Genomic DNA, 22,828 nt, shown 5'->3' with positions numbered 1-22,828 from the left:
TTTGAAATGATATCGCCTATACAGGGATTTTTACTATATAGCATTTTTTTTTTTTTTTGGTAAATATCCAGCAGTAGGAAAACCAAATAAACTGTGGTACCTGCACAGATTATATGATTCATGCATCCCAAAGAAGTATGAGGCAACTGTCTATGAATGGAAAGGGAATAACTTCTAAGAAGTGTTAAATGAAAAAAGCAAGGTCAAGATTATGTGTAGCTCTGGTGGCACAGTGGTTAAATGCTCAGCTACTCTAATTGAAAGTTTGGTGGTTTGAACCCAGCAGCTGCTCCATGGCAGAAAGATGTGGCAGGCTGCTTGGAAACTCTATTCTGCAGGTCCACTATGAGTCAGAATCCACTCATCAGTGTTGGGTTTTTGCTTATACTCCCTCTTACGTTTTAAAAACAAACATATATATGCATGACTTACTTCTGGAGTGATATGTATTGTACTTGTAACATACTGCCTTTGGGAAAAGAAACATTGTTAGTATGGTATAGTAGGGAACCTTGCTTTTTTTATTATTGATTATATTTTAGTATTGTTTGAGTATTTGCTGTGTGAATATATTCCTTTTTCAGTACTTTTGGAAATACTGGTTATTACGCATAGTGTGTATCCTTTGAACTTCAGAGTTAAACTCAATTTAGAGATGAGGTAAAAGTCTAATAATAATATTTTCTTCCTTTTCCTCTATACTCTCCTATACTCCCTTTTTTTCTTCAAATTTCAACTCACTTTCTCCTTTTTTAAACTCATTCCTTTGTAATCTACTGTGAATTCAATACAATTTCATTGTTTCCATTTCCATAGTGTTTACCATCTTGTGACTCTCTAATACAACCTTTCAACATGAAATCAAGCTTGTATTCCCACGTAACCCAAGCATTGACCCTGCTACTTCGTCTGTGTTGTAATCATGTAGAATAATTTCTCTGTTCATTTCCTGAGATGTCACCACATAACTTGGATTTTCTCAAATTTAATTTTTTGTCCTTCTTACAAATCCTTATTTTTCCTCTTAGCTCTTTCTACATTACATATTCACCCACAGCAATTGATATCTATATTGGTCCCTCTGTCATACCTGTACAGCAGCCCACAGTTTAAACATCAGGCTTAGTACTGGGAATACTTTTTACAGGCTGTCTCTTGAGAGAGATCTTTTATTAAACAGCAACAAAAGTACATCTGCTCTGTCATGAGTAAATTCTTAATGTAACAAAGGTGTTCTCTTTGTTTTCATACTGTACCCATTAAATGATTAATATACTTCACTCCTAATCAAAAGATTGAAGGTTCAAAGATACCCAGAGGCTCCTTGGGAAAAAGACCTGGCTATCTACTCTGAAAAATCAGCCACTGGAAACCCTGTAGAGAACGATTCTACTCTGACACACTGGTACTGATACTATAATAGTATCCAACTTTTTCTTTCTGCAAGTTATGTAACTTTGTCTCCTGAACTACAAGAAAAGGTGAAGGAAATGAAATCAAAACTCCTATGTGATACTACCTACTTTCTATAGGAGAAAGTGGACTATATGAAGAAGAATGCATTATCAGGACTGGAGGAAGACTCATTAACGTCCTGTGATATGCAGATGACACATCCTTGATTGCTGAAAGTAAAGATGACTTGAAGCACTTACTAATGAAGATTTAAGACCACAGTCTACAGTATGGATTACACTTCAACATAAAGAAAATGAAAATCCTCAAAAATGGACCAGTAAGCAGCATCCTGATAAATGGAAAAAGATTGAAGTTGTCAAAAATTTCATATTACTTGGTTCCACAGTCAACACCAATGGAATCAGCAGTCAAGAAATCACACAAGGCATTACACTGGGGAGATCTGCAAAATACCTCTTTGAAGTGCTGAAGAGCAAAGATGTCTCTTTGAAGACTAAGATGTGCCTAACCCAAGCCATGATGTTTTTAGTCGTCTCATATTCGTGGGAAAGCTGGACAGTGAATTAGGATGACTGAAGAAGAGCTTTTGAGTTGTGGTGTTGGAGAAAAATACTGAAAGTACCATGGACTGCCAGAAGAACTAACAAATATGTCCTTGATGAAGTGCAGGCTTGGAAATAAGAATGACCAGACTTTGCCTCACCCATTTGGTCATGTTGTCAGAAGGGACCCAGACCCTTGAGAAGGATATCATGCTTGGTCAGGTTGGAGGATTATCGAAAAAGGGGAAGGCCTTAAGAAGATGGGTTAACACAGCAGCTGCAGTGATGGGCTTAGTATTTTGTTCAGTTGCACATAGGGTAGCTATTAGTCAGAGCCAATACTAGAACACTCGACAACAGCTATCTATAGGACAAATGGTCCAAATCAGATCAAGTTTTATTGTTACAGGGTGTTTTCCTTAATGAGAGGTCTGACTGATAAGGAATGTAAAGACTGTGTGGCACCAAGTTGTTTAGTAGAGTTTTGTTAACTTTAGGGGTTTTGATCCTCAGTCCTTGTTTCTCCACCACAGAAGAATTTACGCAGAAAACGAAAGTTAAGCAGTAAGAAAAGCAAAGTTTATTGGTACGTTCTCACAGACAAGAACAAGCATGCACTACAAGCAGTAGGGAGCTGTAGGGAGGGGGAGTTAACATCTCTCTTTTTATTCTATTTTTGCTTCCTGTTACTGTTCTGAGTCCTCCTTTTGCTGCTCCTTTTAGGGTGGGTGGTTAGGCTTAATGTACACTTAGATACTAGATAACTCTTTTGGGTTATTGTACATGTTTTTCCCCAGAATCCAGCTCGTTCCACTCAATGTCGACCGGTAACCACAATGCAAATTCATTGTAATTATATTACAGTGAATTTTAACTTTAAAATTAAAAGTAATTTTTCTCTACTGCACATGTGTTGTGGCTTGGAATTTTCCCATCTGGCTGGTGGTTTAGCCCATGGTTTGTTATCTCTGGCTGCAGTTGGTTACGGCTATGATTGATTTGGACCTTTGGTTAGGACCTTTTCACCCAGCTGTTTACATTACACCTGCTCTTAACTACCTAACTACCTAACAGTTTCTCTTCTCATTGTAGTTTAAAACACTGTTGTTATGGATCTCTTGGAACATAGGAATAACTTTGTTTTAATCAGTTTGGAATAGGGATTTCACTTGTGTGGTAATAACTCACTTTTACAAACCCTCTGATAACAAGTCTGCCTTTTTTGTTTTTGCTTCTAACAACATTAATTTGGTCAGATAACTGGAAGATACTTTAGGTTCTTAGATGCCAGGTTGATGATGACTTGAACAGTCAACTGTGTTACTCTCTCATAAATAGTTCTTTACTGGAACAGGGACAGGACTTAACTGAAGGGCTAGTTGGGCCATTTGAGAACTAAGACTGTATGTGACCACTATGTTTGGTAGTGGTGTATGTATTTCCACCCTCACAGAGCTGGGGAGTTACATCCAGCCTCACTGTAAGAAAATGAGTGTAGCTCCCTCAAATAGTGAAGAAATCTACAGGCTGTAAAGCTTCCAATATTACTTGTTTATTTTATAGTGAATTTTCTGACCATATAATTTGAATATAAAAAGGTATTTATCAGTTAGGTCCATGAGTGGCACAAACATTTTGTGCTGAACCACTAAAGATCTGCAGTTAAAATCCACCCAGAAGTACCACAGAAGAAAGACTTGGTGATCTGCTTCTGTAAAGATTACAACCAAGAAAATTATATGGAACAGTTTGGTGTTGTCATGAATCAGAATCAGCTAGCTAGCAATGACTTTGGGCTTTTGTTTTTTAGATTATCAGTTATGCTGGAAACTAAGTGTATTAATTTCCATGCAACCAAAAACAGGGATTAATATTAATTTACGACATGGTTGTTGTGTTTTAATATCTGGGGAGATGGTTATAAATGAAACTGTCTTCCACCTTCAAAACTGGTGATGAGGTAAGTACAGAATAAGATTAGAGTCATCATTGACTAGAAACAGATGGAAGAAAAGAAAGCATGGGCTTTATACCTTTGTGATTACTTTATCTCTTTCATCTGATTTTCCTGTACCTTTACCTCAGAATTTTCTTACCATTTTTTATTGTTTTGATTTTGTTGCTTATATTTATGTCCTTTATTTAGCTTTGTCTTTATATGTCAAAATGGTTAGTGTCTACTGAAGTTTTTTTTTTCAATATGTTTTCAAGTTATCTTGAGAGACATCTCAAAATAAATTAATTTTGATTAACTATAATGTTTAAAAAAGAGCTCTGGTGGCGTAGTGCCTAAGGCATTTGACTGCTAACCAGAAGGCTGGCAGTTCAAACCCAGCCAGCCACTCCACAGAAGGAAGACTGAGCAATCTACTTTTGTAAAGATTTACCACCTCAGAAACCCAAAGGGGGTCACTGTGAGTCAGAATCCACTCAATGACTGGTTTGGTTTGTTTATAATATTTAAGTACATGCCACAGAGTATTGTGGAAGGAGAGCTGGAATAAGAAAACATGTAATTAAACTCACTACAGCACAGGTGGTGTTTCATAGGCTGTGAATCATCTCTGTCCTAAAGGAAAATGCCTGACATTTTGGAATTTACTGGGTAATAAATGCTTAGACAATTAATAAATTGACTAAGATGGTAGAAAGATAAAATAGATTATATCTGTAAGTTGTAGAAGAGACACCCGGAGTCAAAAGTCAAATAGTAAGACTGACCAATTTCTTTTTTTTTTTTTTTAGGGTTTCTTTCTTTCTTTTATTACTCTTTTTTTTTTTTAATGTGATTTGGGTGAAGGTTTACAGAGCAAATTCACTTTCCATACAGCAGTTCACATATACTTTGTCTCATGACATTGACCACAATTTACCACAATGCAACAGCTCCCCTCCCACTTCCTCCCCATAGTTACCTCTTCCCTGTGTCCATCCCTCCATGCACTCCTGCCCCCTGAGCCGTCTCCCTGTGCATAAGCAGCCCTTCTTTCTCCCATGATTGTTCTGTCCAAGGAGTGTATCTACTTGAGGTAAATGTTCAACTCATATGCCTATATTTTGTTTGGCTGGAAACCACAGGTGTGGGTTCAATTTCCAGATCTGAAGGGCAGCTAGGGGCCATAGTCTCAGTGGTTCCACCAGGCTCTATTGGACCAGCAAACCTGGTCCCCCCTCTTACATTTTTCTCCAAATGATTTTGAGTTTTGTTCCACATTGTTCTCCCTCTCTATCAAGGATCTCCTATGTAGATCCCCTTCCAAGGGGATGACATTGGTAGCCAGGCACCATCTAGTTCTTCTGGTCTCATAGTCGTATAGGCTGCAGATCAGATGATGTACCAGTCACTAGGACCCAGTGACTAATTTCTTACCCTTTTAGAAAACATATTTGATGAGTAATAATTCTTATATTATGATCCAACAACATCATCATACTTTTCAATGGGAGAAGAGACCTCTTTTCTAACTTTTCCTCCTTGTATTTTAGAGGTGGAATTTGGGGAACAGAGAAGCAGCAGAAATCTAACGTTTAACCTTTGGGACTTTTTATCTCCTTTTAAGTGACAGTTGATAAATGGTTTCTTTAAAATTAATCTTTTTAAATCTTTTTTCAGAGTGATTAAATTTTAAAATTTTTTTAGAGATAATTATATTCTTATTTTCTTTTTTATATGTTAAATGATTAGAATTATGTGAATCTTAGATAAGTATTGACTGTTGTGAATGATAGCAATATGGGTTCTTTTTAAGGTTTAGATTTAGTTTAAAATTTTTCTGCTTTTTTTTTTTTTATTAGTGCAAAGCAGCTGGTCCGAGGAGAACCCAATGTTTCATATATTTGTTCTCGGTACTATAGGGCACCAGAGTTGATCTTTGGAGCCACTGATTATACCTCTAGTATAGGTAAGTACTGAATGTGATTATAATACCTTATAGTTATTAATTGAATTTTATTTATTTGGTTATTGTTACTAACCTGTTGTTAGTTGACTCGAGTACTTTCACTTAAACATAAAAATGAGCATGCTTTAAAATATATTTTTTGTTAAACATTGATATGCAAAAATGTATAGAATTTAGAAAACTTCACCTTTTAGAATTTAAGATATACTTACTATTCTACTTACTTACTGTTAGGTTTCTTGGATTATTAGAAGGAATAATAATACTCTTCCTTTATGATTATGTAATACGTTTGTTTTTAGCTTAAAACTTTAAATAAATCCTAAGTATTTCTTTCTTTCCTTCCTTCCTTCCCTTTCTCTTTTCCTCCCTCCCTTCCTTCCTTCCCTTTTTCCTTCTCTCCTTCCTTCCTTCCCTCCAAAATACTCACTTGTGTGCTTGATTAATAGTAGAATTTGCATTCGTTAAATTTATGATGAAGGTGATAGGATGACCGTATTGTTTACATTCTTAACAAGCTGTAGCGATTGGTTATTTAATTTCAAGACAGCTTTTTTTAAAAAAAGAAAAATCTTGCTTTGTTCTTAGCAGTTTGGCTAAACTCACGGATTCTGTTGAGGTCTTGAATAGACATGTTTTTGACAGAGGTAATTGAACAAAGACCATTTGTTTCAGTCTTCGTTGTCCTTCTCTTCTATCCCATTACTCTTTAGCCTACTAGCTAGGAATAAGTGAGAACATGATCAGGTGGGCATGAATAGGAAGCTATGTGGAAGTCAGAATTATTGTACTGTTACATATTATTTCTGTGAAGGGAATTCCTTAGTTCAAAAACAGAAACAAAAGCATGCAAATTAGGTTTTATATATTATAAATATAATATTGTATATTACTATGCAATACTATATTACAAATATAGTACTCTATAGTATTGGTGGCATAGTGCTTAAGGCATTTGACTGCTAACCAGAAGGCTGGCGGTTCAGACCCACCAGCCACTTCTTGGAAGGAAGATTGGGCAGTCTACTTCTGTAATGATACTGCCTCGGAAACAAAAGGACAGGTCGCTGTCAGTCGGATCCAACTCAACAGTAGTGAGTTTGGTTTTTGGTTTATATTATAAATAGATCTTTCATATAGATAACACACTTTAACCAGTGACGACAGAGGGTACTCATAGATAGTTAATCCTCCTAGAGTAAGATTTATGTTGTGGTGACAAAGAGGTCACTTACAGCAGGATGGTCCTAAATTCTCCATAAGTAATAGTAATTAATCTGGAGTTGAAGTAGTCTTAGGGGCATATACCTCCTTCATGATTTTAGGTCTTCCCTTGGACAGAATTCCATGTTTGTTTCAAGGGTTTTCTTCCATCATCTTGTCCTCATTTTGCCCATTTGTACCATCCTGCAGATACTTGAAAAAAGTTCATTGTTCTATGAACCAGGATATTAAGTTTCCTTAGCCTATCATGGTCAAAATTATACACTCATTTAAGTCATCTCTACCTATGTAAGAATGGATACGCCAATCCAGTTACAGGCGCATAATGTTTGATTACTAAGAGAAAGAACAAGTACATTCTGCAGTGCAAATTAATGCAGTCCAGCTATGTACATTTTATTTTGAGGTAGATGTTAAAGAAAATCACAGAATAAGTGAGACCTCAAAAAGTTGGCCATTTATGTGGGTAGGATGGCAGGTGCTAATGTAGTGAAATCCAGTCCTTCAGATTTATTGTAACTTTAAGGAAGTCATCTGAGGAAGCTGTTGCCTCCCCCAACCTTTTTCCCATCATCATGTCATATGCAGCTACTACCTCAGTAAATGGCACTACCATCTATCCATTTAAACTAGAAGTCATATGAGTTACCTTTGATTCCTCCTTTCTCACCACATTCAAGACAAATTCTTTAATACATATCTCTTGTTTGCTTATTTCTATGTCCACTGACATCTACTTGTCTCTTACTGAGTCTGTGGCAGGAGCTTCTTTAATGGTTCCCCTGTTTCCACTGTAAAATAAAATACATATTCCCTAATGTGGTCTACAAGATTTTGCACAACTCAGGCCATGTTCTTATACCTTCTATCTCATGTACTGCAGAATTTTAAAATCTACTTTAAAATGTTATATTTTTATAGAAGTCACCGATACAACAATTTCTAATAACTCTAGTTACAAAATAATACAACTCAGTAAGAGTCTTTTCTAATTTAATCTCTTTTTAGCTCCTCTTAACAAAAGTAACACTCTCCTAAAGCTTGAAGATTCTGCACATTGATGTGCTGGAATCATCTTTAAAAAATTCTAAGTTTTTGTAACTGATCATACTTTATTGTACCTTACAGATAGAAAATATTGCTAAATGTGGGAAAGCCTCTTTGAAATATTCGTAGTCAAAACTAACTTTTCTAGTAAGGAGAGGTTTAGAACAACAGGAATGTATTCTCTCACAATTCTGGAGGCCAGAGTCCAAAATTAGGGTGTCAGCCATATTGATTCTTTCTGATACTCTGAGGGAGAATCTGTTTCTTGCATCTCTCCCAGTTTCTGGTGATGGCCAGTGATCCTTGGGGTTCCTTATCTTAAACACTAGGTTCCCCCCCCCCCCAACAAGATCCATTTGCATTTTGTTACAAGGGGCTAGTCACAGGCTCATAGTGCAGTACTGGATTGTACTCTTATAATTTGTTAGGTATTTTCTGAAACATTTTTGTTTCAGGACCCCTTTTCACTCTTAGTTATTGATGACGCCAAAGAGTTTTTGTTTATGTGGGTTACATCTATTAATATATACCACATTAAAACTAGGAAAAATGTTAAATATTTATCTGTTCATTTTAACCAATAAAAACCTATTTCATATTAACATTTTTTCAAAATAGAACTTTTGTGAAAAATAACATTTTTATTAAAAAATTTAAAAAAAGAAACAGAAGAGTGACATATTACATTTTTGTAAGTCTCTCTGACTTAATGGAAAACAATAATGTTCTCATATCTTCTACATTTAATCTGTTGTGTTATGTTGTTTTGGTTAAACTGTATGAAGAATAGATAATAGATAAATAGGTTAATTAGATTTTTTTTTTAAAAAGTAGACACTAAGATAAATAGATAATAGATGTAAACCAGGACTATCCTATAAGCCAGGATGTGTGGTTATCCTAACTTTAAATGATTGGGAGAAAAAAAAAAATTTATCTTATGATTGAGGCTCTCCGCTTTGACTTTGAATGTGAATTATTTTATAGGTTATGGAATAAAATATATTCCTCTATCTTTGTCATTTTTTGCATTTATATAGTACATTTTTCTGTCACTCATGTTACAACATAAAAGTCAATCATGTAAAGTCTTAAAAATTTTCCTCAGAATATGCTTAAGATCCTGTGTGTACTGGAGATTAAACGCTTGCCTGCTGCTCCTCTGCAAGCACCTGCTGTTGTATAGAAATGATGTCTGGCTTATTTTTAAGCATGATAAGTAGATAATCCTGGTCTCTATTTTATTACTATAATCCTCTGTCTTGTTCGTTGATACTCTGATACAGTCTTTCTTGAAATATTCATATTGATCATTCCTTTTTAGTGAGTTAGTATATAATTTTTTTGGATATTTACTTTTTCAAAGTAAAATAAATATATATATATACATAAACCTTTTTTTAACTCAGTTTAAGCAACAAAGTATTAATAAGCTTTTGTTTTCTTTTCTCTTCAGATGTATGGTCTGCAGGCTGTGTGTTGGCTGAACTGTTGCTAGGACAACCAATATTTCCAGGGGATAGTGGTGTGGATCAATTGGTGGAAATAATCAAGGTGAGAAGGTTGAATTTTATACTCCAAATTTTTGAGCTGGAAGGACTTTTGAGGCTATTCTAAGAATACATTACACACACACACACACACACACACACAGAACCCTACCCCTTTCTCCCTATGAGATACTTAAGAAATGAAGAAAGTGACCCAAAGACGCATAGCAAGTTTAGCTTCTAATAGAGCAAAAATAAGAATTCAACCTTTTGGTCAAAAATTGAATTAATGTTCTGTTGTATGATACTGGAAAAGTTTTGTATATCTCTGACAAGAAAGGGACGTATCTCTTGTTTTAAAGTACTTAAAAACAGAATTAGACTATCCATTTTCACTAAACTGTTTACAAACGGATTAAAAGCAGGAGCTATCTCTGTTTTTGCTTATCATGTACTCTGTGCTCCTCATGTTCTCCTGAGAGCGCATAGGGGCACTTGTACTTATTCAGCATGTGAATATTTATAAAATGAGATAATAAATGCAAGCATGTTTGTGTATACCACTAAAATGGAAGTATTTGACTTATGGGTTTAATATACTTTTACTTATTAGATCTTTGAAAAGTTTATTGACAAGTACCTAATTTAAAATATTCAATCTTGCAATTAAAATTGCCTCTTAGAACCATAGAGCTTGGATTTTAACTGAGTATTTAAATTTAATATAATTTTTTTTAATATTTGAGATTTTAAAGGAAACTCTACCTTTCTCCCCTTTTTAAATCGAGTGCCTGTATATTAAACCACTAGATGGCTTCATTATAAGGTTTCAGTTTGATGGAAGCAACAATACCTGCTGTATTTTAGGCTTTAATTCTTGATTTCTTAAATACTTCATAAAATTGTAAAAATGAAATTATCCTTACAGGTCATATAGTTCAATCCTCTATCTATTGAAAAAGTCTTCTTAATTACCATTCCTAACAGATACGATTTTCCAGTGTTTTCTTGTTTACTTCTGACACTATAATACTACTTTGGGATACAGCTCGTTCTATATTTGAACAACTTGAATATAGTTTTCCTTATGAGCCATAACTTCTATATAGCTTCCACCAATTGAACACAGGACTGTTATCAAGTTATTTTTACATGCTTATTCTTAATTCCATAAAAATTATGCTTTCTTTTGATGTAAGGGAAACGTGCAGTATGTGATCCTTACTATATTATATCTGATTTCTTTGACTAGGAGCTTAGACCACTGTGGTATTTCCAGTCCTTTTTGCTAGCCAGTGGTCTTTCAGCTTCAGACTGAACCTTTAACTTTACTTCAGAAGAGCTACTTCCTTCTGATTTCTGTACTACAGTCAGATAAGTTTGAATAATTTGTTCTTTTTGTTTCTGAAAGATTTTATACTCCCCATTATTTAAATTAATGCTCTCTAGTGCAAGGGTTGGCAAATTTTTTCTGTAAACGGGTGTTGTTGTCAGGTGCCGCTGAGTCGATTCCAACTCATAGCAAACCCATTCTCAATAGAAAAAAAGAAATACTGCCCAGTTCCACACCATCTTCACAGTCCCTGTTAGCTTGAGCTCATCATTGCAGCCATTGTGTCAGTCCATGTCCTCAAGGGTCTTTCCCTTTTTCATTGACCCTTCACTTTACATAGCATGATGTCCTCCAGGAACTGGTCCCTTCTGCGTGACCAGAGACAGAGACAGACAGAGTCTGGCTATTCTTGCTTCCAAGGAGCATTCTGGTTGCATTTCTTCCAGGACAAGTTTGTTCGTTCTTCTGGCAGTCTGTGATATTTTCTGTATTCTTCACCAACACTACAATTCAGAGGCATTAATTATTTGGTCTTCCTTATTCACTGTCCAGCTTTTGCACACCTTAGTCTTCAAAATGACTTCTTCAGCATTACAGATTCAGAGATCTTTTACAGCAGATTTGCCCAGTGCAGCATGACATCTGATTTCTTGACTGCAACTTCCATGAGTGTTGATTGTGGATCCAAGGAAAATGAAATGTTTGACAACTTCAGTCTTTTCTCCATTTATTGTAATGTTTCTTAATGGATCCACTTGTGAGGATTTGTGTTTTCTTTTATGTTGAGATATAATCCATGCTGAAAACTGTAGTCTTTGATCTTCATCAGTAAGTTCTTCGATTCATCTTCACTTTTAGTAAGCAAGATTGTGTCATCTGCATGTTGCAGGTTGTTAATGGATCTTCTGTTCTTTGCAATGTTATCCATAATTTGTTATGATCCACACAGTCAAATGCCTTTGCATAGTCAATTAAAGCCAGGTAAGCATCTTTCTGGTATTCTCTGCTTTCAGCCAAGTTCCATCTGACATCAGTAGTGATAGCCCTTGCTCCATGTCCTCTTCTAAATCCAGCTTGCATTTCTGGAAGTTCCTTGTCAATATACTACTGCAACCGTTTTTGAATTAGCTTCAGCAAAATTTTACTGGCATGTGATATTAATGATACGGTTTAAAAATTTCCACATTCTTTTGGATCACCTTTCTTTGGAATGGTCACAAATACGGATCTCTTCTACTCATTTGGCTAAGTAGCTGTCTTCCAAATTTCTTGGCATAAATGAATAAGTGCCTTCGGCATGCATCCATTTGTTGAAACATCTCAATGAGTATTCTGTCAATTCCTGGAGCCTTGTTTTTGCAAGTCATTTCAGTGTAGTTTCAACTTCTTCCTTCAATGCCATTGGTTCTTGATCATATGGTACCTCCTGAAATGGTTGAATGTTGACGAATTCTCTTTGGTATAATGACTCTGCATATTTGTTCCATCTTCTTTTGGTACTTTCTGCATCATCAATACACTGCCCATATAATTCTTTAATATTGCACATCAAGGCTTGAAATTTTTCATCAGTTCTTCCAGCTTGAGAAAAGCCTTCCTTTTTGGTTCTTCCCTTTTGGTTTTCTGACTACAGTCTTTGTACATTTCATTTGTCTTCTCGAGCTACCTTTTGAAATATTCTCTGCAGCTCTTTTAATTCAGTATTTCTTTGCCTTAGCTACTCTCTGTTCAAAAGCAAGTTTTACAGTCTTTTCTGACATCCTTTTTAGTCATTTCTTTCCTTTCTTTCATGACTGTTTGTGTTCTTCATGTATGATACTCTTCATGTAATTCCACAGCTCATGTGGTCTTTGGTTATTGGTATTCAGTACTTCAGATCTGTTCTTCAGATGGTCTCTGAATTCAGGTAGGATATAATCAAGGTCATATTTTGGCTTTTGTGGACTTGTTTCAATTTTCTTCAGCTTCAACTTGAACTGATGTATGAGCAATTGATGGCTGTTCCACAGTCAGCTCCTGACCTTGTTTTGACTGAAGAAATTGAGCTTCTGCATCATCTCTTTCCACAGATGAAATCCATCTGTTTTCTGTGTATCACATCTGGTAAGGTCCACTTGTATAGTCACCATTTATGTTGTTGAAAAAGGTATTTGCAATCCATAAGTCATTGGTCTTGCAAAATTGTATCATGGGATCTCCAGTGTCATTTTTATCATCATGGCCATATTTTCCAAGTACTGATGCTGCTTCTTTATTTTTGTCTCTCACATTCCAGTCACCAGTAATTATCAGTACATCTTGATTGCATGTTTGGTCCGTTTCAGACTGCAAAACTTGTTTCTTCATCTTTCGCTTTGGTAGTTGGTGTGTAAATAATTGAAATCATCGTATTAACTGGTGTTCCTTGTAGGCATATGGATATCACCCTATCACTGATAGAATTGTACTCCAGGATAGATCTTGAAATTGTTTTGTTTTCTTACGATGAATGTGACATCATTCCTCTTCAATTTGTCATTCCCAACATAGTAGATCATATGATTATCTGATTCAAAATGGCCAATACCAGTCCATTTCAGCTCTCTAATGCCTTGGATAGGAGCTCTGGTAGTGTAGTGCCTAAGGCACTTGACTGCTAACCAGAAGGCTGTTAGATCAAACCCACCAAACACTCCTGGGAAGGAAAGTTGGGCAATCTACTTCTGTAGTGATACCACCTCGGAAACCCAAGGAAGGGTTCCTGTGAGTTGGGTCCAACTCCACGGCACATAACAACAGTGACAACAATGCCTAGGATATTAACCTTTATCCATTCTGTTTCATTTTTGACAGCTTCCAATTTTCCTAGATTCGTTCTTTATACATTCCCATTATTGATGAATGTTTGCAGCTGTTTCTTTCCGTTTTGAGTCAGGCACCATCAACAGATGAAGGTCCCAAATACTTTAGTCCATCCCCGTCATTAAAGTCAACTCTAGGGTTAGATAGTAAGGTATTGTAGGTTTCATAGGCCGAAAGACAGAAATTAAGTGTTCTGGTTACCTAGTGCCACTCTCACAAGAATATACCACAAATAGGATGGCTTAAACAAACAGGAGTTTATTCTTACAAGTTGGAGGCTTTAAGTCCAAGTTCAAAGTGCCAGGCTCTAGGGGCTGGGTGAAAGCCCTTCAACCTTGGGGTCCAACTCTGCCTCCTTCTCCTGGTCCACTGAAGCTAGAGGCATTTCTTCACTCAGACAGCTGCTGGCTGCTGAGGCTGAGAAACCCCAAGCTTGACAAGTAGAAAGGGCACAGTCCTGATGTTACCAAACCACATGGCAGGCCATTAACTTAAGTCCATTGTAAGTCCCAAGGTCAGCAGAGCATAGCAGGCTGCTGAGCAACAACATGGCTACGTGCAGGGTCCAAACATGCCATATGCTAGAGACCATTCTCAAAACTTCTCATTATATACAGGAAGTAGACCATATACCCAAAGGCAGCTACTTAGCTGCTCATAGTAGATTCCACCATGGAGTTGATTACCAGTCTCATCATGAGGAAACTACATCCAGCTGCCCAGCCACTCAGCCTTCCCTAGCCAGGTTGATACACAAACATAACCACCACATTAAGGATATTATACAGATACTTATATAAAAAACGAAAATAAACTACCATGAAATTTTTATTTGTGAAGTTCAAAATACAACAGTTGTGCACAATTTTTTGTAATACAGATCTGGATGAGTACAATGAAATCCTTTTTTTTGTTTTTGAGGAGGGATAACATTTCTCTTAATTGAAGTTCAAAGTTTGTGCTCCTTATCAGATTGATTGCAGATGATCATCTATAAAAACCAGTTCTTATGTCATCAACTCTTCAAAAACAAAGTGAGTCATAGTTTGCTGACTGCTGCTGTAGTACAACCATTCCACATTCCACATCACTTGAGGTACTTGAGTCCACTCATACTACAGTTTTCGGGGTTTAGTACTTATCATTTGTCATATATGTTTATCTCATTAGAATTGTATCATTTCTCTGCTGATTTTAGTATTTTATGATGATTAATTCTGTTTGTCATTAATTTTAGTTAATTCATACAAAATACAAATGAAATTGCTCCGGAAGCTAAGTTGATAGCTGTGATAAGTTCATAGTCTCTGCTTGCCATCATACCTTATAAACCTTTAAGTCTAGAGGTTGTTTGTGCCATTTTTGACAGTCCTTATAATTCTGTTTTCTGCTAATACTGGTTTGTGCTAGCTACTTAATAGATATTAATAAAGACTTATCAGTTTGTTATTGATGGCAAATAATTTATTTTCATGTAAGGCTTATTTTGTTACAAGTTGTTTTGTGATCAGTTTGTAATGGTGGTTCAACTCTGTAACAAAACACTGTCATTTATCTGTCTTGCCTTTGTTTTTAAAGTACATAGTTATTACCCTATTTTATTTTCCAAGATTACTGTCTATAGATGTTTTCATGATGGTAAAAGATAATGGAATTAGAAGTGTTCCCTAGCATCCCAGGGATATCCCGCTTTTGTGTCCTTTTTACATTCTTGAACATTGCTGTTCAAAATAAATGGTATATCATTAGTTTTACCATCTGTTTGGTAGCCTGGAAATACAAATTACATGGAGGTTAAATGACACATAGGGTGTATGTGTATGTCTGCATATTTACTATAGGTCTAAGTCTTGTTAATCCTTTTATTACTGATATTTGTTCCTTAAATATTAAATTTATATTTTTCATTGAAATAAAAACTTTAATCTTGATGTAACTACTCTAGTTTTCCTGATCTAATTGTAAATTGGAAAAGTGAAATTGCACACATTTTCTTTAAAAGATAAATATTATAAGGATATTTTATAGTTTAAACAAATACTGTCATGTCTGCTTATCACGACTGCAAGAATGAAAATTGATCTCATAATTTCCCATTCCAGTTCTCAAGGTTTTGAGCTAACAATCATGAGCCTTTAGATTTTTTGATAATTGGGGAATCCATGTTAATCTGTTCTTTTTCTGCTCTCTTTTAATTTTCTCTCTTATAAACTTCATGGGGATTCTTCTAGATTATCTAGGGGTACTTGACCCTCCCTTCTCTCTGAATGTGAGTTTAAACAAAAAATGAAAATGAATAATCAACCACAAAGCAAACTTCGTTGATTTTATGTGTGGCTAACCTGCTCATTAATTTGCTTGCTGTTGTATTTTAATATCAGGTACCAAAATAGGTTCCAGTAACACCATTCATTGTTCATTCATGAATTTGGAATTACTGAGAATTAATAAGGAAAGTTAGAATGACTGTTATATATGTTGTTTATTAAATTTCGTGTGGCAGCTCTCCTTGCCAATAATTTACAGCATGAGTAACATGGAACTGTATACATAGAGTAAACTTTGTTTCAGTCTAACTATCCTTTTTAATCTCCCTCCATACCCTCTCCTGAGGAGCTCTGGTGGCATAGTGCCTAAGGCATTTGACTGCTAACCAGAAGGTTGGCAGTTCAAACCCACCAACCACTCCACAGAAGGAAGGTGGGGCATTCTACTTCAGTGAAGATTTATTGCCGTGGAAACCCAATGAAGGGATTATTATGAGTCAGAACCGACTCAATGGCAGTGAGTTATACACTCTCCTAAAATGGCACTTAGAACTTTGACCAAAGGCTTTTGCAAAGTATTCAGGATGAAATTAAAATACATTGTCTTCAGAATAAGTTTGAAGTATAAAACAGAACAGAATTGAAAGTCTTAAAAAATCATTTATAAGCATGAAGAACATTTCACTTTCTGAGATTGATTTCATACACAGAATTATCAGATCAGCATTTCATGATGCCAGTTAACCTCTGCATATTAAGAAAATGCTTGGGTTTTCAAAGCATTTGTCAAAAGAGGAATTCTAATAGAGCCGTGTCGTAGCATAAATTTTTCTTTAGCATCAATCTCAAAATAACTTCAAGAAATACCTGACATGGTTCCAGATGCATGGTGAAAAAGAAAACATTTTGGTAGATATCTACCAGGGATTTTGTCAACATAAGTTCACTGACAAAGCATCATGCTTTGCACTTTGACCATTGATCATAGTAGTGGGATTATTAAGAAAATACTCTGAAGACATATGTAACCTTAGAGAAGGTAATTATTTGTTTTCAATGACCATGACTTGTTTTGTAATTACAGAAGCATTACATGCTCAATGCAGAGGACTAAGAAAATTCATGCAGCCATACAAATACAAAGAAAAGAACAAAAACAACAGCTTAGTATTCTGTTAATATTTTGATGTATATTCTTTATGAATATACATGTTTATATTTTTATGAGCAAAAATGCCATCTTACTGTTTTATAGACCTCTTAACAGTTATCCATGTCATGAATTAATTTTTGACTGTGTAGATTGATTTGATTGATTGTGTGGTTATATTCTGATTTATATGATTCATTCCAAGAATAATATTGTTTAGATAAGGTGATATATTATTACCTTTGAAAAGAAATTTGCTGGTTTCATTTGGCTTCTCAATTAAATATTTCTTAATTTTCTATATAAATGACAAATGTCCCAAAAATTCTCTCAAATGGAATGAATTTGAAGCAGTTTGTGAAGTTCTGGACTTGAAAGTGGTACAGGTTTTACTAATAGTTTGACTTTCCTTCCTGTAAATTTTAAAACATAAATTTCAAGTAAGGAAGGCTGGCTTCTGTTTAGAGTTCAATTTCTAGATTAAGATATCACAAAACTAAAAGTTTCAAAGAAACCAACCATGTTGTGAGATTTACCATTACAAATGTGTTAATATTTATAGAGATACATTGTTTTTTTATTCAATAGACTTTTACTTATGCTTCAGTAATAATTTGTGTACACTTTCCAGTGCAAGAATTTTAGGGTAGAATTAGTCAAAGTCACACCTCTTGATAGAATTGCAGTATAGTTTCTATAGTTTTTTTTTAGTAACTAGCTGTTTACGTTTGCATGTATCTACTCTAGAAAAGCTTGATGTTAAATATATACTCATTGCTATAGAGTGGATTCCAACTCATAGCAACCCTACATAACTGGTTGGAACTTTTCCATGGGGTTTCCCGGGCTGTAATTTTTATGGAAGGGGGCCTACAACATCTTTTTCTCATAGAGCAGCAGGTGGGTTTGAATCACTGACCTTTCAGTTAGCAGAGCGCTTAACCACTGCACCACCCAGGGTTCCTATTAAGTATATAGATACTTACCATATTTGCAATCATACAGTTTTCTATAAAGCAATTAAAGTGACTTAATTTCTTTTGTAAAACAGCTTTACCTAGAAACTATTGCTTAGTTTTCTGTTTGCAGAAATTTAGATAACCTGAGTAGGTAGCTCTTACACAGGTTAGAGATAGTAAAATTTTATCTCTTAAGAGAAACTTGATGTTAGAAATTTGAAGCTAGAAAGCAAAAAGATCCAATAATCTTTTGATTAGGTTATTACAACTAAGTAAATACTTCATTTCTTATGTCTATCAGTGTTATTCCCACCCCATGTTTAGCAATGAAAAGTAGGGTTGTGGGTGGGGGGGAATTATGTGATTTTTCACTTTGTACAGTTCTCTTTTGTTGATTTTTTTTTTTTTTTAAATATTTACAATTAGGCTTTTTGGGACCATTGAGACTGTGAGACATATATATGCTTTCCACTGCTTTGTGCCAGAATCTTTTGTTAGTAAACCAGTAAAAAAAATAAAAAGTTTTATAGAGTTAAAAGAGCCATGCTTTGTTATATCTTTTTGTCTAAATAATTGTTTTCCTCGTTGTCCAATTTGATTGATGATTGTTTGTGGTATAATTTAGATCAAGAGATCAGTGATTACCTGGCTTCTCAGAATTCTACATTTTTAAATACTGGGACACTTGCTAATCATACGGGTTGACACCTGGTGAGATCTTACTCTGTGCTAGGTGCTGGGCTAAGCATATTATACACATTACCACATTTCATCCTTACTATTAATTCTAAGAAGTATTACTGGGCCCATTTCAAGGAGAGGTGGTATTTCAGGAGGGATTCATCTTTAGCTAACTTAATGTCCTTTATTCATGGAATTCTGTAGTTTGAAGAAAACAATGTGATCTTTCATTTCAACTTGAAATCCAGAATCCATTGAGTCATATTTGTTATGTTAAAAATTGTGACCAAAAACTAAAGGAAGCAACCCCCAAATCTTATTATAATGAATATACCAGTCAGGTTGAGATGTCTTTGAACTAGGTTTAATTTTGCTTCAACTAAAGCAATCAAAGTTATAGTGATAGAATCCTTTGCTTTCAAGTATAGCTGAACCTGTTGTCACCATCTTGTTTAGAAAAAAATTTAGATTTTCAGTCACCTTGTGTTCCTGTTTTTATTCAGTGCCTGGATATACTACTATCTCTTATCTTCTCCTGTTTTAACATTTTCATTGTTAAACATTTTTTTTTTTAGCCAGTAGTCTAAGATACTAAATCAGAGTTTAGTAGTTTATAGAATATTTTTTTTCCTAAATTATTAATGAAGCCACAATAGATCTTTGCCAACATGCATTTTGAGTTTAATATGCTATTAGTGACATTTTTGTGCTAGTGTGTTATAAATCTCTTGTTAACAGACTATAGGGGCCATGTGTCAAATTTACTTGTATCTCTTTACTCTAGAACATTTAAGTATATTCCATTTTATCTTGTGGTTTAGGTTTTTACTTATAAATATATATTAACAAAATATCTGTTGATCATGTTAGTTGCTTAATTTTTTCTTGTTATTAATTAACATATTCTGTGTTTAATACTAACTAAAATAGCAGGTCTTAATAGTCTTTTGATCATAGACCATTTTGAAAGTCTGATAATAGCAATTAACTCTTCCCTCAGAAGAATGCATACATGCCAGAATTTTGCATATTTCAGGTGATTCATGGGCTTTCTGAAGCTCATCCACAAAGCCCAGGTTAAATATCTCTATAGTAGTGTGAGAGACTATAGTTACACTTGTTAGTAACTACCATAAGTAGTTGTGACACACACAATATTATATGAGTATTTTTTAAATAAGTGAGTAAGTAAAGGATGTATCAAAAAGATAATTGCTGTACTGCATCCTTAAGTTAATATAATGTTTTTCATAAACCAAAGGGAACATTAGTTTTAACTTACCACTATTAAATTTTACAAGGAGCTCCAGTAGCACAGTGCCTGAAGCATCCGACTGCTAAGCAGAAGGTTGATGGTTCAAACCCACCAGCCATTCCTTGGATGCACGACTGGGCAATCTACTTCAGTAAAGAGTTACTGCCTTGGAAACCCATTGGAGGTCACTATGAGTCAGAATCGTCTCAATGACAGTGTTTTTTTTTTGTTTGTTTGTTTGTTTTTTTTAATTAAATTTTACTGGGTATATTGTAACTTACTCACACTTGATAAATCTCCATACAGTTAAAAGTGTATGTGTCCAGAAAAGTGGTTTTTTGGCAGTTTGGCCCAGTTGAGCTATTAAGTTGCAAATATATGGCATCAACCTGAAATCATTACTTTCCCCAAAATAAGTAGCAAAATTATTTACTGTGTAAGTAGCTGGTACCTAACAACAACAACAAATTGCTGATATGTGTTTTATTTATGCAAAAAAAAAAAAACAACTTACACAAATTGAAGTTTCTGTACATAGGCACGTCAGAGCTGAGTTGCAGATAATTACATTTTAGGACCTGAGTTAAAAGACCATCCAAAGGATTACTCTTCCTGAGATATAATATCCTTTACAGATAAGTACACTTGCAGAAGCACAGTTGCATTTTGAGTTATTTTTTGTGTTATTTAATTCAGGATACCAGTTTAGTATATTGTTTTTCTTTGTAGTAATCTATAAAATATGTAAAGAGGTAGCTATAAGAAGGGACAGAAATCTACCAGGTTGGCAACATTCATATTCTAGACCCTGATTTCAGGAACTCTGTTTTACTAAGGAAGGAGCTCTGGTGGCATAATGCCTAAGGCATGTGACTGCTAACCAAGGCTGGTGGTTCAATTCCACCAGCACTCTTCAAAAGGAAGATAGGGCAATCTACTTCCATAGAGATACCACCTCAGAAACCCAAGGAGGGGTCACCATGAGTTCGAATCGACTCAACAGCAGTGAGTTTGGGTTTTTTCAGTTTTGGTTTTACTGAGGAATTCGTGCTTCTTTTTGCAGCAAAAGGTTAAAGAGCGCAGTGACTGGAGAACAAAGATTCTTAACAGGAAGTACAAAATAAAGATACACTGGAATCTTGTAGGGGGTCGTTCTGCTGGTTACCTAGTGTGGCTCTGACAAGAATATACCACAAATGGGATGGCTTGAACAAACAGGAGTTTATTCTCTTACAGTTTGGAGGCTTTAAGTCTGAGTTTAAAGTGCCAGGCTCTAGGGACTGAGTGAAAGCCCCTCGACCTTGGGCTGCTGCTTCCGGCCCGCTGAAGATGGAGGTTTTTCTTCACTCAGACAGCTACTGGCTGCTGAGGCTGACAAATCCAAGGTTAACAAGTAAGAAGGCACAAGTCCTAATGTCACCAAACAACTCTGCAGGCCATTGATTTAAGTCCATCGGAAGTCCCAAGAGCAGCAGAGCATGGCAGAAGCTGAACAACGACATGGCTACATGTAGGGTTCAAGTGTGCCATGAGCTAGAGACCATTCCCAAAGCTACTTCTGTATTGGAAGCAGACCACATCCCTAAAGTAGCCATTCAGCTGCTTGTAGTAGATACCACCATGGAATGGATTGCCAGTCTCATCATGGGGAATAACTACCACCAGCTGCCCGGCCACTCAACCAAGCCCAGCCAAGTTGACACAAAACCTTCCCTACCACAGGGGCAATTATAGCTTGTAAAAGCATACTGCATACTATTTCTTACTTATAAAACAAGATTGTTACTATTTTATTTACATGTAAGATAGAAGGACACATGACACAATGCTTGCTTATGGTCCTACAAAGAACTATATACTAATGGTTCTCAAAACAAGCAAGAGCCTAACTGACATGTATTTAACATTTTTATGTGTCTAAAGGGGGAGTGATTTTTTTTTAAAAAAAGTTTGGAAACACAGTGTTTTTTTGCTTTTTAATACCCCAAGAGGTTCTCACGTACTCCCTTTCTATTTCTCCTTATTCAAACATACCACTTTGACTGAGAAACATACCACTTTGACTGAGATTCACTTAAACTATAGATATTTTAATTCCTGTGAATCTGTGTTATCCAACAATAACTTTTATGCTTTATCAGTTGTTTGTATAATCAGAATAGTCACTTTTTTGAGGGAAGAATGAGACTTGTGTCAAGTATAAAATTTTATGTTAGAAGAAAGAATGAGGGCCAAAACAGTCTTGAACAAAAGGAACAAAGTTAGAGAGCTCGCACTTTGTCTTTTCAAAACTTATTACACAGCTGCAGTAGTCAAGGCAGGATGGTATTGGTATAAAAATGGCCAGATAGATTAATGGAATAGAATTCAGAGTACAGAAATAAACCCTAACATTGGTGGTCAGTAGATCTTCAGCAAGGGTGTCAAGACAATTCAGTAAAGAAAAGAATAGTTTTTCTAACAAATGGTGTTTGACCAACTGCATATCCGTATGAAAAAGAATGAAATTGGATTCATATATTCATAGCACACTTTTTTTTTTCCTTCTTCTTCAATTTTTTTTTTTTTTAATTTATTTTTATTTGGGTGAAGATTTACAGAGCAAATTCACTTTCCATACAGCAGTTCACATGTACTTTGTCTCATGTCATTGACCACAGTTTACCACAATGCAACAGCTCCCCTCCCACTTCCTCCCCATAGTTACCTCTTCCCAGT

The 22,828-nt window shown here is 35.3% G+C and overlaps 1 protein-coding gene across 1 annotated transcript in view; it reads left to right on the top strand.

Annotated features, from left to right (window-relative positions):
• The window catches only part of GSK3B (glycogen synthase kinase 3 beta), a 334,697-nt gene that overhangs the window by 239,624 nt on the left and 72,245 nt on the right, over nucleotides 1–22,828 (top strand). The window contains exons 6-7 of the mRNA XM_042781401.1: nucleotides 5,757–5,863; nucleotides 9,591–9,688. Coding sequence (XP_042637335.1) covers nucleotides 5,757–5,863; nucleotides 9,591–9,688 — 205 coding nt within the window. The remainder of the gene's footprint in view (nucleotides 1–5,756; nucleotides 5,864–9,590; nucleotides 9,689–22,828) is intronic.

This window comes from Orycteropus afer, unplaced genomic scaffold (assembly GCF_000298275.1).
Source record: "Orycteropus afer afer isolate SDZICR_OR568_19922 unplaced genomic scaffold, OryAfe1.0 scaffold00114, whole genome shotgun sequence".
In the NCBI taxonomy this organism is placed as follows: Eukaryota; Metazoa; Chordata; class Mammalia; order Tubulidentata; family Orycteropodidae; genus Orycteropus; species Orycteropus afer.
Note: the sequence above shows the minus strand (reverse complement) of the source record. Positions and strands in the feature narration are given on the sequence as shown.